A 17,163-nucleotide genomic window follows, 5' to 3' on the forward strand; every position below is an offset into this window, starting at 1 on the left:
AAGTTATTGATTTTCAGGCTTCTGTCGTGATGATCGGATTCTTCAGCTGGTCCCTGCCGAATGTTTCCTGCGAAGGAGAAAAGTTACCAAAATGTGACGAATGCTGAATGATCTGAATTCGGGGAAGGAGCGGAGAAGAGGAATTTACAACTGCAGCAGATAACGGTCTGTTGTCTCCCGGCGCCCCAGATCTGCGCTGTCATTCAATAAGAGCCTCCATTGTTTCCTTGTAGGAGCGCGGAAACCTGAGACTCTCGATGAATGAAACTAAACTCTGGCCACTGGAGCGGCAGGTTTAGGCTTCACAGCTGCGGCAGGTTTGGGCTTCACTGGTGACCCCATATTTGTATGGTGTACAGAACACTGAGCTCAGAGTGTCTACAGCTCTCATAGTAATGACCCCGCGATACAGGAGCATGGCAGCTGTGACGGAGCTGACCCCTTGACAGACCAGCACCGGCCGTCTTCAGTCCCTTACAGTCAGCGACTGCTCCGATACTGGAGGAGCAGCGTTTATGAGCTGAGGCTGGACCTGTGCATCTGGATTGCCCCCCCCCCCCCCGTAGTAGGGCAATGGGGTACTCGGCACCGGGTCCTTCAGTTCAGGAGATGTCACGGTGTCCCGACCCGGTCCGTGGCCCTTTGAGGGACATCCAATAAAACAGTTTTTATGGTTTTGGGAAAGGTCTTTAAAGGGGTAGTTCGTGACCCCACCTGTGGTATTCGGTCAGGGTGACCGACGCTGCTTATGGGTCCGCTGGGGTGATGTTATGGCAGCTAGATGGTATACCTTCCCACAGATGAAGTGTATCCCCAGGGCTTCCCAGAAGTCTAGATGGTGATGGTGAATGATGAATGGCGCAGTGAAGAACGAGGACACAAGGTTGCAGTCTCTTTACCTTTACTGAAGGCTTCAGCGTCCACAGTCCAGGGTACGGACCACAGGGTAGGCAGAGTCCGGCCGGTCTGAAGGCAAATCCAGAGTTCCCTTATCCAGGTGGAAATCAGTAGCCTTCCTCTAGCGCCTGTGTGTTGTAGTACCTCCCTGCTGAGCTTCTCGGTAAGGTCCTCACAACTGTTGTAGATGTTCTAGATGTTATGTCTTCCTCTCTGTCCCCCAGATGGTGTGGATAGGACAAGCCCGTATGACTGGTGGCCTGAGGCTTTTTACAGGGACCCTAGAGACGCCCTGACCCCCACAAGTTGCCACCGTGCCTCCTGGGTATATGGTCAAGCAGCCAACGTGGAATTGACTGTCCTGCCGGTCTCTGGAGCAAGGCTTAGAGACAATTGCTCCCTCGGTGTTCCGGCCACCGGCTTCTGCGCCTCAGAAGGAGGCAGCCTTTCGCAGGGCAAAACTCCCTCTGGTTTTCTCTCCTTGTGCTATGACTTCATTTCTCACCCTCTACAACACCATTCTCTTTGTGTCCTTCCTTAGGATGCTGCTGCACGTGGGGCAGGCGCAGCTCCGTAGCTTTCTATCTAGGCCTCCCCTATCAGGGACCTCTCTGTCTGCAGCTCCGATGTTCCTCCTTTCCCACTGTCTGCCTGACAGGTGGTGCCTGGGTGTCATCCAGGCAGCTTCTGACTCGATGTTACCTGGGCGAAGCCCAGCCAGCTTCTGACTAACTTTCTATCCAGCCCACCAGTTTTACCTAATTGTGAGGAGTGCCCTAGTAGATAGGAGCAAGGCTCCCCCTGGTGGACTGGAGTGTGAAGTGTGGTGTATGGTTTGTGATACCTGGTAGGAAGATCTCCTTTATTGCCTTCAGACGTAACATCACTCCCCCCTGGTGGAAGAATGACATTACTGCAACGACCAGAACTCTGGGGCGCTGCACATCCCCAAGGTGGGTCGGGGACTCGTTCTCTCACTGATGAGGACCTGTGCGTCCCCCTGGTGGGCCGGGGCCTCGTTCTCTCACTGATGAGGACCTGTGCGTCCCCCTGGTGGGCCGGGGCCTCGTTCTCTCACTGATGAGTACCTCTGCATCCCCCAGGTGGGCCGGGGCCTCGTTCTCTCACTGATGAGGACCTGTGCGTCCCCCTGGTGGGCCGGGGCCTCGTTCTCTCACTGATGAGGACCTGTGCGTCCCCCTGGTGGGCCGGGGCCTCGTTCTCTCACTGATGAGTACCTCTGCATCCCCCAGGTGGGCCGGGGCCTCGTTCTCTAACTGATGAGGACTTGTGTGTTCCACCAGGTGGGCCGGGGCCTCGTTCTCTCACTGATGAGGACCTGTGCATTCCCTTGGTGGGCCGGGGCCTTGTTCTCTCACTGATTAGGACCTGTGCGTCCCCCAGGTGAGCCATGGCCTCGTTCTCTCCCTGATGAGGACCTGTGCATCCCCTTGGTGGGCCGGGGCCTTGTTCTCTCACTGATCAGGACCCGTGCGTCCCCTTGGTGGGCCAGGGCCTTGTTCTCTCACTGATCAGGACCTGTGCATCCCCCTGGTGGGCCGGGGCCTCGTTCTCTCACTGATTAGGACCTGTGCATCCCCCTGGTGGGCCGGGGCCTTGTTCTGTCACTGATTAGGACCTGTACGTCCCCTTGGTGGGCCGGGGCCTTGTTCTCTCACTGATTAGGACCTGTGCATCCCCCTGGTTGGCCGGGGCCTTGTTCTGCTTGTTCTGTCACTGATCAGGACCTGTGCGTCCTCCTTGTGGGCCGGGGCCTTGTTCTCACTGATGAGAACCTGTGCGTCCCCTTGGTGGGCCGGGGTCTCATTCTCCCACTGATGAGAACCTGTGCATCCCCCTGGTGGGCCGAGGCCTCTTTCTCTCACTGATGAGGACCTGTGCGTCCTCCTGGTGGGCCGGGGCCTTGTTCTCTCACTGATGAGGACCTGTGCATCCTCCTGGTGGGCCGGGGCCTCATTCTCTCACTGATGAGGAACTGTGCGTCCTCCTAGAGGGCCGGGGCCTCGTTCTCTCACTGATGAGGCACTGTGCGTCCTCCTAGTGGGCCAGGGCCTCGTTCTCTTACTGATGAGCACCTGTGCGTCCTCCTAGTGGGCCAGGGCCTCGTTCTCTCACTGATGAACACCTGTGCGTCACCCTGGTGGGCCAGGGCCTGGTTCTCTCACTGAGAGGCTGGACCTGTGCGTCCCCCTGGTGGGCCAGGGCCTTGTTCTCTCACTGATGAGCACCTGTGCGTCACCCTGGTGGGCCAGGGCCTGGTTCTCTCACTGAGAGGCTGGACCTGCGAGTCCCCTGGTGGGCCGGGGCCAGGTTCTCACTGACGAGGACCAGCGCGTCCCCCTGGTGGGCTGGGGCATGGTTCTCTCACTGATGAGGACCTGTGCGTCCCCCCGGTGGGCCAGGGCCTTGTTCTCACTGATGAGGACCTGTGCGTCCCCCTGGTGGGTCGGGGCCTCGTTTTTTCACTGATGAGGACCTGTGTGTCCTGGTGGGCTGGGGCCTTGTTTTCTCACTGAAGAGGACCTGTGCGTCCTCGTGGGCCGGGGCCTCGGTCTCTCACTGATGAGGACCTGTGCGTCCTCCTGGTGGGCCGGGGCCTCGTTCTCCCACTGATGAGGACCTGTGCGTCCCCCTGGTAAGCCTGGGCCTTGTTCTCACTGATGAGGACCTGTGCGTCCCCCAGGTGGGCTGGGGCCTCGTTCTCTCCCTGATGAGGACCTGTGCGTCCTCCTGGTGGGCCGGGGCTTCGTTCTCTCACTGATTAGGACCTGTGCGTCCTCCTGGTGGGCCGGGGCCTCATTCTCTCACTGATGAGGACCTGTGCGTCCTCCTGGTGGGCCGGGGCCTCGTTCTCTCACTGATGAGGACCTGCGCGTCCTCCTGGTGGGCCGGGGCCTCGTTCTCACTGATGAGGACCTGTGCGTCCTCCTGGTGGGCCGGGGCCTCGTTCTATCACTAATGAGGACCTGTGCATCCACTTGGTGGGCCGGGGCCTCGTTTTCTCACTGATGAGCACCTGTGCATCTTCCTGGTGGGCCGGGGCCTTGTTCTCTCACTGATGAGGACCTGTGGGTGCTCCTGGTGGGCCGGGGCCTCGTTCTCTCACTGATGAGGACCTGTGCGTCCTCCTGGTGGGCCGGGGCCTCGTTCTCTCACTGATGAGGACCTGTGCGTCCTCTTGGTAGGCTAGGGCCTTGTTCTCTCACTGATGAGGACCTGCGCACACAGCACCGATTGTCACATTTGTGATAATCTGGTTACATTGTATCAGAGATATTCAGTTCATGTTTGTAAATAACTTGCAGGTTTCTCACCCACCGAATGGGAAATATTTAAGGCATTGGTCACGGTAAAGCCTCCGCTCTGCTGTCGTGCGGCCCGTATCATGTCCGCCAGACCAGGGCGCTGGCCGCTGCCTCTAGTGAATAACGAGCTGCAGCCTCTCACTATCCACAAGGTAATAGAAGAACATCACATAGAGCCGCACAAAGGACCAGTCTGCGCAACGCATGGAAGGAGAATGTTCTGCAGTGTGCAAGGAAGGAACGGAGCCAACCTGGGGCCCATGTACAAGCGGCACATTATGGCTGCAAAGGCGGAGGCCCCGGAAGGGAAGAATTCCTGCAATGTACACAGGAGGGCAGACACAAAAACCATCCCATGGAGGGGAGAGAAGATTTACTGTAACGAAGCCCTGAACCCTCTCATTGCCGGGGATCAGACTCCGACAGAGACAGGGCAATACTGCGAACGATATGCACGCTCCACCCAGTGTGACTGCTCAATACTGTGAACGATATGCACGCTCCACCCAGTGTGACTGCTCAATACTGCGAACGATATGCACACTCCACCCAGTGTGACTGCTCACTACTGCGAATGATATGCACGCTCCACCCAGTGTGACTGCTCAATACTGCGAACGATATGCACGCTCCACCCAGTGTGACTGCTCAATACTACGAACGATATGCACGCTCCACCCAGTGTGACTGCTCAATACTACGAACGATATGCACGCTCCACCCAGTGTGACTGCTCAATACTGCGAACAATATGCACGCTCCACCCAGTGTGACTAGTTAATACTGTGTATTATATGCACGCTCCACCTAGTGTGACTGCACGATACTGCAACAAGTTAATACTGTGACTGATATGCACGCTCAACCCAATGCGAAAGGTTAATACTGTGAGTGATATGCACACTCAACCCAATGCGAAAGGTTAATACTTTGAGTGATATGCACACTCAACCCAATACGAAAGGTTAATACTGTGAACGATATGCACGCTCCACCCAATGCCACAAGCTAACACTGAACGATATGCACGCTCCACCCAGTGCGACAGGTTAACACAGAGTGATATGCGCGCTGCACCTAGTGCTGTGACCTAGTATCAGCATGCACCAGGACAAGCCCTCCAAATAAACAAGGCCGGTTTATAGACTGGCAGGGCGCCTCCAGCCTCTCCTCCGCCTTCAGGTGCCTGAATGTATCAGACTATAGTATATCCATGGGGAATCCCAAATCTGGATGCAAGGGTAAAGGGCGCAGAACGTGGGCATTGGGGGGAGGATGCGCTGCAGCCAACGTCCCAATACCCTCTACCTAGTAAGAGAGCGTGCACACTCAACTAAACCGAGCATGCACGTCTGGTGGGAGAACAGCTGTTGGCTTCGGTGTCTATATTTTTGGGCACCTCTAAGGCTCGACCACGTCCAAAGCTGCGACCACTTTCTTGCTCCCTTTCACCAGACCTTTTTAGATGATGGTTTGTCTACATCTCACAGTAAATAGTGCAGAAGACGACGAGGCAACCAGATGGAGCAACGGAGTAAACCGGATCGTCCGCCGGTCTGCGACATTTTACTTGAAACCCAATTGCAAGAATTTATTACAAATTTTGTACCGTGTCACTTTTACAGGCATTTTTGTTTCCCTGAAAATTCACCTTTCATGTGATCATAAAATAGACAAAAGCAATAGAAACGTTCCTGACAACCCGAGCTCACTGACCGCTTCTCAATAAACTCATTCCGCAGTGCAAAACAGCAATATTTGTAAGGACAGCGAATACTTGCCTGCACATAAAACAGCTCCCAAGAGGTGGACAACCCCTTTAACCTGGTAGAAGAGTAACGATCACGTGTGCCAGGATTTTATTTATTAGGGACAGACAAACATTTATAGAAATTCTATGGAACATTATAAAAGCAAAGTTACAGCAGGTTTAGACATCTCACAACTATTAATATCAGCTGCCTGGCTATTGCAGGCTCCCATGGGCTCGGGTCCACCACTCTCCATTTCTGGGGGCTATAAGTGACAGTCGAGCCAAGAACCAGCAATGACCGAGAAAAATAATACTCCAAGACTCAACAGGTCACATGGTCCAAGATTATCTTCCCGTTTCTGTGACGTCCATTGTTCCCAGCTGCAGGAACCAGAGAAACCAGTTGGTCCCAATTCACCTGCCGAGAATCCAGGAAGCTGAACCTCAATTGGTTGCCGGAGGTTAGAAGGGATAAATCTCATCAATTCACATGAACGATGAGACTCCCCAGAACTCGACAAACGTCCATTATGACTTGTCCATGGGACAACTCCATTCACCGGGTCAGAGACTGGAGCTGTGATGCTGAGAGAAGAAAGGTCACGAGGAGAACCAGTAGAGTCTACAACCTTAGAAGTCCTGCTTCAAGACGAGCAAAGACTGAAGACCTTCCAGGGCAGAAGAGACTTTGTCCAAATTTTAGGCAAGTTATTCTCCATTGACGTTTGATATCACCTCTTGGATCATGGGTGAACTTCGAAACATGAGACAACTCTACCCAAGATGTCATCACCCCAGTGCAACGACAAGTGTCCTTCAGTTGGAATGAGAAGAAGTCTTGTCCACCGCTGGACCCTGGCACGGCCTAAATGCTTGGTCATGCTGCCTACCTCTGAAGCCTCAGTCCAAAATGAAGTCAATTTTACAACTTTTGTCCTCGTTGAGGTAGACATGTTCTAACTGGAAGTGTCCAAGGAAGGGTCTGGTTAGTAAGGTAGTGTCCGATAAGTCATACTGGTGGAAGGGATCTACACAGAGCTTTCTGCCAGGAGGATCACCAGGTCCCTTTCAGTCTGACTGAGCCACTCGTAAAAGCTCTTACAGACCATGTACCCGGCCACCTTCTTCTTTATGGTGGTGGAAAGAGTCGTCAGAGAAGGAGAAGAGATATCTTGCCGCCCCAGGATGGTGGCCAGATTAGAGCTGACGGCTCGGGAGTTATTTTCTGCGATTTCTAGGAGATTGAGAAGCTCCCACGCTTTAGGATTGAGGGACCTCTGCCAGAGAAGGACAGAAGCCAACCACTCGCTGAGCGAGGAGAGGGCACTGAGGCTCAGAGCCAGGCGCTTCCACGGAGAGGACGGGAGGCTGCTGTGCTCCAGGGACGGCAGGTCTTTGATCTTTGACTGAGGGACGGCACTTCCATTGTCGGAGAACGGAGGCCCTTGTTGACCGAGCTATGGGGAGATGAAAGATGCGAGTTACTGGAGCAGACATGGGAGATTAGAAAGATTATTTTAAAGGGGGTGAAGTCACTGCCTGGAAACATTACACGTAGGTAGGTATCGGAGCAGAGGAGACAGCTAAAAATACCGTGTGACTCCAACAGAACCGACAACTGGAACAAGGTGACAAGACGAGAGCAGTAAATCAGGTCTAAGGATTCATCCACATGGCCACAGTAAGTGCAGAAAACCAGACACTTCCAGAGCTGCATTCACAATTCTGCTAGTCTTCTATTCTACCCTCCTAAAATATCAAGAGTAATAGTTGTCCCCAATGCAACCACCATCAGAGGAACATAGAGACCCCTTTCCTTCAAGGTCCACCACATGGTCATTTGATGATCCTCGTTAAGTAGAATGTTCTAGGAACATTTCTTTTTTAACTTATTGATCAGTTTTTGTAAAGTTATGAATATTTTCATTATACTCCATTACCTTATTTTGGATCCTTCTATCCAAAACAGCCTGCTGAAAATGCCGATTTATCTGCCTAGTTCATGCTTTTTTAAAAGCTGCTTTGAACTGCTGCTCTGGAATTTTTTTACCCAAACGCTATGTACAAACACTCTGTGTCTGAGCACGGGGTGGGGGTGCAGAGAAGCTCACACAGGGAGAGTGTTCATGTTTGCGTGCAGATCTTAGCTAGAGCAGCAGTTCAAAGCAGCTAGTGAAAAACAAACCCCAAGCTAGACAGCTAGAACAGTAAGAAAAGGAACTGGAATATGTGACAAGCACAATGCTGAAAGTGCTGTTTTATCTGCCTAATTCATATCCTTGTAGAAGCTGTTTTGAGCTGCTGTTCTAGCAAGAATCCATAGTGCACACACCAATTACAGACCCTCTCCCTGTATGAGCGTCTCTGCTCCTCTCCCTCCATGCTCAGAATTCAGATTCTTGCTATAGCAGCAGTTCAAAGCATCTTGTAAAAGGAGCATGAACTAGGCAGCTAAAGCTGAACTTTCACAAGGGCATTTTCAATCTACTCCATTGCCTTTTGCTTCCTTTTTTCTGATTCATAACTTTACAAAAAATCTGCTCGACAAATTAAAGAAAAAGGTTCCCTAGTCTTTAATTACAGTCTGATGACCATAGATAATGGTCCAGACAGGAACATGACACCTGGACCCGGACTTGTAAAACCTTCCCATCCCCTCGTATTGGGGGTCCCGGTCCACATCACCCCCACGTCCCCAGATGCCACTTACATACGTCTCCACCAGGGTGTCGGCCTGAGACTTCGCCATGGTGACCAGCAGGAGCGCCTGCCGCTTCGCCTCCTTCCCATCCTGCTCCTGTGAGCGGCTCAGGATTCCAGCCAGGTGTTCTATCGACAACAAGAGAAGGTTAGTGACCAGGAGGGGGCCTGACAACTGACGGAAGGACGGGAGGCCCCGACAACTGACGGAAGGACGGGAGGCCCCGACAACTGACGGAAGGACGGGAGGCCCCGACAACTGACGGAAGGACGGGAGGCCCCGACAACTGACGGAAGGACGGGAGGCCCCGACAACTGACGGAAGGACGGGAGGCCCCGACAACTGACGGAAGGACGGGAGGCCCCGACAACTGACGGAAGGACGGGAGGCCCCGACAACTGACGGAAGGACAGGGGGGGCCCCGACAACTGACGGAAGGACAGGGGAGGCCCCGACAACTGACGGAAGGACGGGAGGCCCCGACAACTGACGGAAGGACGGGAGGCCCCGACAACTGACGGAAGGACAGGGGGCCCCCGACAACTGACGGAAGGACAGGGGGGGCCCCGACAACTGACGGAAGGACAGGGGGGCCCCGACAACTGACGGAAGGACAGGGGGGGCCCCGACAACTGACGGAAGGACAGGGGGGGCCCCCGACAACTGACGGAAGGACAGGGGGGGCCCCCGACAACTGACGGAAGGACAGGGGGGGCCCCCGACTGACGGAAGGACAGGGGGGGCCCCCGACAACTGACGGAAGGACAGGGGGCCCCCCCCCGACAACTGGCGGAAGGACAGGGGGGGCCCCCCCCGACAACTGGCGGAAGGACAGGGGGGGGCCCCCCCCGACAACTGGCGGAAGGACAGGGGGGGGCCCCCCCCGACAACTGGCGGAAGGACAGGGGGGGCCCCCCCCCCGACAACTGGCGGAAGGACAGGGGGGGCCCCCCCCGACAACTGGCGGAAGGACAGGGGGGGCCCCCCCCCGACAACTGGCGGAAGGACAGGGCCGGGGCCCCCCCCGACAACTGGCGGAAGGACAGGGGGGGCCCCCCCGACAACAGGCGGGGGGCCCCCGACAACTGGCGGAAGGATGGGGGGCCCCCCCGACAACTGGCGGAAGGACGGGGGGCCCCCCCGACAACTTACCTAAGGAGGAAAAGTCCTTTTAAGAAACCAAAAATAAATCCCTGTACAGCGGAGACTCCGAGAATGGAGGAAGAAGGACATAAATATGAAGGCGCCAACAGGAGAACAATGGCCGCATTATTACCCGAATTCCTGGGAGATTAAGTATCACCCACAAACAACCACAGATGCCACCCCAAGAGCCCTGTATCTAATCCTCTCCTGTGTGATACTGACTGCTGAGCTGTGTATCTAATCCTCTTCTGTGTGATACTGACTGCTGAGCCGTGTATCTAATCCTCTCCTGTGTGATACTGACTGCTGAGCCGTGTATCTAATCCTCTCCTGTGTGATACTGACTGCTGAGCCGTGTATCTAATCCTCTCCTGTGTGATACTGACTGCTGAGCCGTGTATCTAATCCTCTCCTGTGTGATACTGACTGCTGAGCTGTATCTAATCCTCTCCTGTGTGATACTGTCTGCTGAGCTGTGTATCTAATCCTATCCTGTGTGATACTGTCTGCTGAGCCGTGTATCTAATCCTATCCTGTGTGATACTGACTGCTGAGCCGTGTATCTAATCCTATCCTGTGTGATACTGACTGCTGAGCCGTGTATCTAATCCTCTCCTGTGTGATACTGACTGCTGAGCCGTGTATCTAATCCTATCCTGTGTGATACTGTCTGCTGAGCCGTGTATCTAATCCTCTCCTGTGTGATACTGACTGCTGAGCCGTGTATCTAATCTTCTCCTGTGTGATACTCACTGCTGAGCCGTGTATCTAATCCTCTCCTGTGTGATACTGTCTGCTGAGCCGTGTATCTAATCCTATCCTGTGTGATACTGTCTGCTGAGCCGTGTATCTAATCCTCTCCTGTGTGATACTGTCTGCTGAGCCGTGTATCTAATCCTCTCCTGTGTGATACTGACTGCTGAGCAGTGTATCTAATCCTCTCCTGTGTGATACTGACTGCTGAGCCGTGTATCTAATCCTCTCCTGTGTGATACTGACTGCTGAGCCGTGTATCTAATCCTATCCTGTGTGATACTGACTGCTGAGCCGTGTATCTAATCTTCTCCTGTGTGATACTCACTGCTGAGCCGTGTATCTAATCCTCTCCTGTGTGATACTGTCTGCTGAGCAGTGTATCTAATCCTCTCCTGTGTGATACTGTCTGCTGAGCCGTGTATCTAATCCTCTCCTGTGTGATACTGACTGCTGAGCAGTGTATCTAATCCTCTCCTGTGTGATACTGACTGCTGAGCTGTGTATCTAATCCTCTCCTGTGTGATACTGACTGCTGAGCCGTGTATCTAATCCTATCCTGTGTGATACTCACTGCTGAGCCGTGTATCTAATCTTCTCCTGTGTGATACTCACTGCTGAGCCGTGTATCTAATCCTCTCCTGTGTGATACTGTCTGCTGAGCAGTGTATCTAATCCTATCCTGTGTGATACTGTCTGCTGAGCCGTGTATCTAATCCTCTCCTGTGTGATACTGTCTGCTGAGCCGTGTATCTAATCCTCTCCTGTGTGATACTGTCTGCTGAGCTGTGTATCTAATCCTATCCTGTGTGATACTGACTGCTGAGCCGTGTATCTAATCTTCTCCTGTGTGATACTCACTGCTGAGCCGTGTATCTAATCCTCTCCTGTGTGATACTGTCTGCTGAGCAGTGTATCTAATCCTATCCTGTGTGATACTGTCTGCTGAGCCGTGTATCTAATCCTCTCCTGTGTGATACTGTCTGCTGAGCCGTGTATCTAATCCTCTCCTGTGTGATACTGTCTGCTGAGCTGTGTATCTAATCCTATCATGTGTGATACTGTCTGCTGAGCTGTGTATCTAATCCTATCATGTGTGATACTGTCTGCTGATCCATTGTATCTAATCCTATCCTGTGTGATACTGTCTGCTGAGCTGTGTATCTAATCCTCTCCTGTGTGATACTGACTGCTGAGCTGTGTATCTAATCCTCTCCTGTGTGATACTGTCTGCTGAGCAGTGTATCTAATCCTATCCTGTGTGATACTGTCTGCTGAGCCGTGTATCTAATCCTCTCCTGTGTGATACTGTCTGCTGAGCCGTGTATCTAATCCTCTCCTGTGTGATACTGTCTGCTGAGCTGTGTATCTAATCCTATCATGTGTGATACTGTCTGCTGATCCATTGTATCTAATCCTATCCTGTGTGATACTGTCTGCTGAGCTGTGTATCTAATCCTCTCCTGTGTGATACTGACTGCTGAGCTGTGTATCTAATCCTCTCCTGTGTGATACTGTCTGCTGAGCTGTGTATCTAATCCTATCCTGTGTGATACTGACTGCTGAGCCGTGTATCTAGTCCTCTCCTGTGTGATACTGTGTGCTGATCCATTGTATCTAATCCTATCCTGTGTGATACTGTCTGCTGAGCTGTGTATCTAATCCTCTCCTGTGTGATACTGACTGCTGAGCTGTGTATCTAATCCTCTCCTGTGTGATACTGTCTGCTGAGCCGTGTATCTAATCCTATCCTGTGTGATACTGACTGCTGAGCTGTATCTAATCCTATCCTGTGTGATTCTGACTGCTGAGCTGTGCATCTAATCCTCTCCTGTGTGATACTGACTGCTGAGCTGTGCATCTAATCCTCTCCTGTGTGATACTGTCTGCTGAGCTGTGTATCTAATCCTCTCCTGTGTGATACTGTCTGCTGAGCCGTGTATCTAATCCTCTCCTGTGTGATACTGTCTGCTGAGCCGTGTATCTAATCCTGTCCTGTGTGATACTGTCTGCTGAGCCGAGTATCTAATCCTCTCCTGTGTGATACTGACTGCTGAGCTGTATCTAATCCTATCCTGTGTGATTCTGACTGCTGAGCTGTGCATCTAATCCTCTCCTGTGTGATACTGACTGCTGAGCTGTGTATCTAATCCTCTCCTGTGTGATACTGACTGCTGAGACGTGTATCTAATCCTCTCCTGTGTGATACTGACTGCTGAGCTGTGTATCTAATCCTATCCTGTGTGATTCTGACTGCTGAGCTGTGTATCTAATCCTATCCTGTGTGATTCTGACTGCTGAGCCGTGTATCTAATCCTCTCCTGTGTGATACTGACTGCTGAGCCGTGTATCTAATCCTCTCCTGTGTGATACTGACTGCTGAGCTGTGTATCTAATCCTATCCTGTGTGATACTGACTGCTGAGCCGTGTATCTAATCCTCTCCTGTGTGATACTGACTGCTGAGCCGTGTATCTAATCCTCTCCTGTGTGATACTGACTGCTGAGCCATGTATCTAATCCTATCCTGTGTGATACTGACTGCTGAGCCGTGTATCTAATCCTCTCCTGTGTGATACTGACTGCTGAGCTGTGTATCTAATCCTGTCCTGTGTGATACTGACTGCTGAGCTGTGTATCTAATCCTGTCCTGTGTGATACTGACTGCTGAGCCGTGTATCTAATCCTATCCTGTGTGATACTGACTGCTGAGCTGTGTATCTAATCCTGTCCTGTGTGATACTGTCTGCTGAGCCGTGTATCTAATCCTATCCTGTGTGATACTGACTGCTGAGCCGTGTATCTAATCCTCTCCTGTGTGATACTGACTGCTGAGCCGTGTATCTAATCCTCTTCTGTGTGATACTGTCTGCTGAGCCGTGTATCTAATCCTCTCCTGTGTGATACTGTCTGCTGAGCCGTGTATCTAATCCTCTCCTGTGTGATACTGCCTGCTGAGCCGTGTATCTAATCCTATCCTGTGTGATACTGTCTGCTGAGCCGTGTATCTAATCCTCTCCTGTGTGATACTGACTGCTGAGCCGTGTATCTAATCCTCTCCTGTGTGATACTGACTGCTGAGCCGTGTATCTAATCCTCTCCTGTGTGATACTGACTGCTGAGCCATGTATCTAATCCTCTCCTGTGTGATACTGACTGCTGAGCCGTGTATCTAATCCTCTCCTGTGTGATACTGACTGCTGAGCCGTGTATCTAATCCTCTCCTGTGTGATACTGACTGCTGAGCCGTGTATCTAATCCTCTCCTGTGTGATACTGACTGCTGAGCCGTGTATCTAATCCTCTCCTGTGTGATACTGTCTGCTGAGCTGTGTATCTAATCCTGTCCTGTGTGATACTGACTGCTGAGCCGTGCAGATGAGATACCTCAGGCTTAGATACACGGGGGTCACCTTCTTCCAGCTCTCGGCTGTCTCCCCCGCTATCAGTCAGGACCCCTGGGGCATGCTTGTACTTATAGTCCCACAACTGCTGGAGTCCCATAGCTGACTTCTATCTGTTGCTCTCTGTTATCAGCCGGGGGTGGTTACACACGAGCCCCCCCATCCCCCCTAACATATAGATGTCACACACTAGTCTCACATGCTGGGAGTTGTAGTTCTGCACAGTCAGGCGTCTCACGGGGACGTTTCTAGGACTATGGCCAGCAGTTCTGTGGGCTTGTTGGGAGTTGTAGTCCTACCTGTGATGACCTCCATCCCGGCCGCAGGCTCCAGCAGCGGTTTCTCCGGAGTCTCCCAGCTGCAGACGATCTCCCTCCTTTATCCCGAGTCCGGGCTCCGCCCACCAACAAGTTTCTCTGGAAGTTCTCCCCCGTGATGACGTCACACCGCGCCCCCTCCCCCACCGCCTGCTGCTCAGCACCGGGGGGCGAAGGCTGATCATGGGGGGCGAGAGCTGATCATGGGGGCGAGAGCTGATCATGGGGGGCGAGAGCTGATCATGGGGGGTGAGAGCTGATCATGGGGGCCGAGAGCTGACCATGGGGGGCGAGAGCTGATCATGGGGGGCGAGAGCTGATCATGGGGGCCGAGAGCTGATCATGGGGGGGAGAACTGATCATGGGGGGCGAGAGCTGATCATGGGGGCCGAGAGCTGATCATGGGGGGGAGAACTGATCATGGGGGCGAGAGCTGATCATGGGGGGGCGAGAGCTGATCATGGGGGGCGAGAGCTGATCATGGGGGGCGAGAGCTGATCTTTGGGGAGACTGATCATGGGGGCGAGAGCTGATCATGGGGGGAGAGAGCTGATCATGGGGGGTCGAGAACTGATCATGGGGGGGAGAGAGCTGATCATGGGGGGCGAGAGCTGATCTTTGGGGAGAGCTGATCATGGGGGGCGAGAGCTGATCTTTGGGGAGACTGATCATGGGGGCGAGAGCTGATCATGGGGGGTCGAGAACTGATCATGGGGGGTCGAGAACTGATCATGGGGGGGAGAGAGCTGATCATGGGGGGCGAGAGCTGATCTTTGGGGAGAGCTGATCATGGGGGGCGAGAGCTGATCATGCGGGGGCGAGAGCTGATCATGGGGGCGAGAGCTGATCATGGGGGGCGAGAACTGATCATGGGGGTGAGAGCTGATCATGGGGGGGCGAGAGCTGATCATGGGGGTGAGAGCTGATCATGGGGGGCGAGAACTGATCATGGGGGGCGAGAGCTGATCATGGGGGGAGAGAGCTGATCATGGGGGGTGAGAGCTGATCATGGGGGGGCGAGAAATGATCATGGGGGGAGAGAGCTGATCATGGGGGGAGAGAGCTGATCATGGGGGGTGAGAGCTGATCATGGGGGGAGAGAACTGATCATGGGGGGAGAGCTGATCATGGGGGCGAGAACTGATCATGGGGGGCGAGAGCTGATCATGGGGGGAGAGCTGATCATGGGGGGGAGAACAGATCATGGGGGGCGAGAACTGATCATGGGGGCGAGAGATGATCATGGGGGGCGAGAGCTGATCATGGGGCGAGAGCTGATCATGGGGGCGAGAGCTGATCATGGGGAGTGAGAGCTGTTCATGGGGGGGGAGAACTGATCATGGGGCGAGAGCTTATGGGGGTGAGAACTGATCATGGGCGGCGAGAGCTGATCATGGGGGCGAGAACTGATCATGGGAGGCGAGAGCTGATCATGGGGGGAGAGCTGATCATGGGGCGAGAGCTGATCATGGGGGGGGGAGCTGATCATGGGGGGGAGAACAGATCATGGGGGGCGAGAACTGATCATGGGGGCGAGAGATGATCATGGGGGGCGAGAGCTGATCATGGGGCGAGAGCTGATCATGGGGGCGAGAGCTGATCATGGGGGGGGAGAACTGATCATGGGGCGAGAGCTTATGGGGGGAGAACTGATCATGGGGTGAGAGCTTATCATGGGGGGGAGAACTGATCATGGGGGGCGAGAGCTGATCATGGGGGGGAGAACTGATCATGGGGGGCGAGAGCTGATCATGGGGGGCGAGAGCTGATCATGGGAGGCGAGAGCTGTTCATGGGGGGTGAGAGCTGATCATGGGGGTGAGAGCTTATCATGGGGGGGAGAACTGTTCATGGGGCGAGAGCTTATCATGGGGGAGAACTGATCATGGGGCGAGAGCTTATCATGGGGGGGAGAACTGATCATGGGGGGCGAGAGCTGATCATGGGGGGCGAGAGCTGATCATGGGAGGCGAGAGCTGTTCATGGGGGGTGAGAGCTGATCATGGGGGGTGAGAGCTGATCATGGGGGGCGAGAGCTGATCATGGGGGGGAGAACTGATCATGGGGGGCGAGAGCTGATCATGGGGGGCGAGAGCTGATCATGGGGGAGAGCTGATCATGGGGGGCGAGAGCTGATCATGGGAGGCGAGAGCTGTTCATGGGGGGTGAGAGCTGATCATGGGGGGTGAGCTGATCATGGGGGGCGAGAGCTGATCATGGGGGGAGAGCTGATCATGGGGGGTGAGCTGATCATGGGGGGAGAGCTGATCATGGGGGGCGAGAGCTGATCATGGGGGGTGAGAGCTGATCATGAGGGGCGAGAGCTGATCATGGGGGGGAGAACTGATCATGGGGGGCGAGAGCTGATCATGGGGGGCGAGAGCTGATCATGGGGGCGAGAGCTTATCATGGGGGGGAGAACTGATCATGGGACGAAAGCTTATCATGGGGGGGAGAGCTGATCGTGGGGGGCGAGAGCTGATCATGGGGGCGAGAGCTGATCATGGGGGGCCAAGAGCTGATCATGGGGGGAGAACTGATCATGGGGGGGTGATAGCTATTTATGGGGGGTGAGAGCTGATCATGTGGGGTGAGAGCTGATCATGGGGGGGAGAACTGATCATGGGGGGCGAGAGCTGATCATGGGGGGCGAGAGCTGATCATGTGGGGAGAGCTGATCATGGGGGGCGAGAGCTGATCATGGTGGCGAGAGCTGATCATGGGGGGAGAACTGATCATGGGGCGAGAGCTTATTATGGGGGGAGAACTGATCATGGGGGCGAGAGCTGATCATGGGGCGAGAGCTGATCATGGGGGGAGAACTGATCATGGGGGCGAGAGCTGATCATGGGGGGGGAGAACTGATCAT

The 17,163-nt window shown here is 54.0% G+C and overlaps 1 protein-coding gene across 1 annotated transcript; it reads right to left on the reverse strand.

Moving 5' to 3' along the window:
• Positions 1 to 6,065: 6,065 nt before the first annotated feature.
• CTF1 (cardiotrophin 1) lies at positions 6,066 to 14,406 on the reverse strand. The gene is made up of 3 exons (XM_077273888.1): positions 14,278 to 14,406; positions 8,687 to 8,805; positions 6,066 to 7,433 (listed from the first exon to the last, which is right to left on the reverse strand). Exons 1-3 carry the CDS (start codon positions 14,291 to 14,293, stop codon positions 7,005 to 7,007), a joined length of 564 nt encoding a protein of 187 aa, XP_077130003.1. The 5' UTR covers positions 14,294 to 14,406; the 3' UTR covers positions 6,066 to 7,004.
• Positions 14,407 to 17,163: the final 2,757 nt, after the last annotated feature.

The sequence above is a fragment of the Ranitomeya variabilis genome, chromosome 7 (genome assembly GCF_051348905.1).
Source record: "Ranitomeya variabilis isolate aRanVar5 chromosome 7, aRanVar5.hap1, whole genome shotgun sequence".
NCBI lineage: Eukaryota > Metazoa > Chordata > Amphibia > Anura > Dendrobatidae > Ranitomeya > Ranitomeya variabilis.

Coding starts and splice junctions, on each gene's coding strand:
- CTF1 (XM_077273888.1), bottom strand. Junction 7,434..8,686: donor ACACCCTGGTGGAGACGTAT/GTAAGTGGCATC, acceptor ATCTCCCCATAG/CTCGGTCAACAAGGGCCTCC.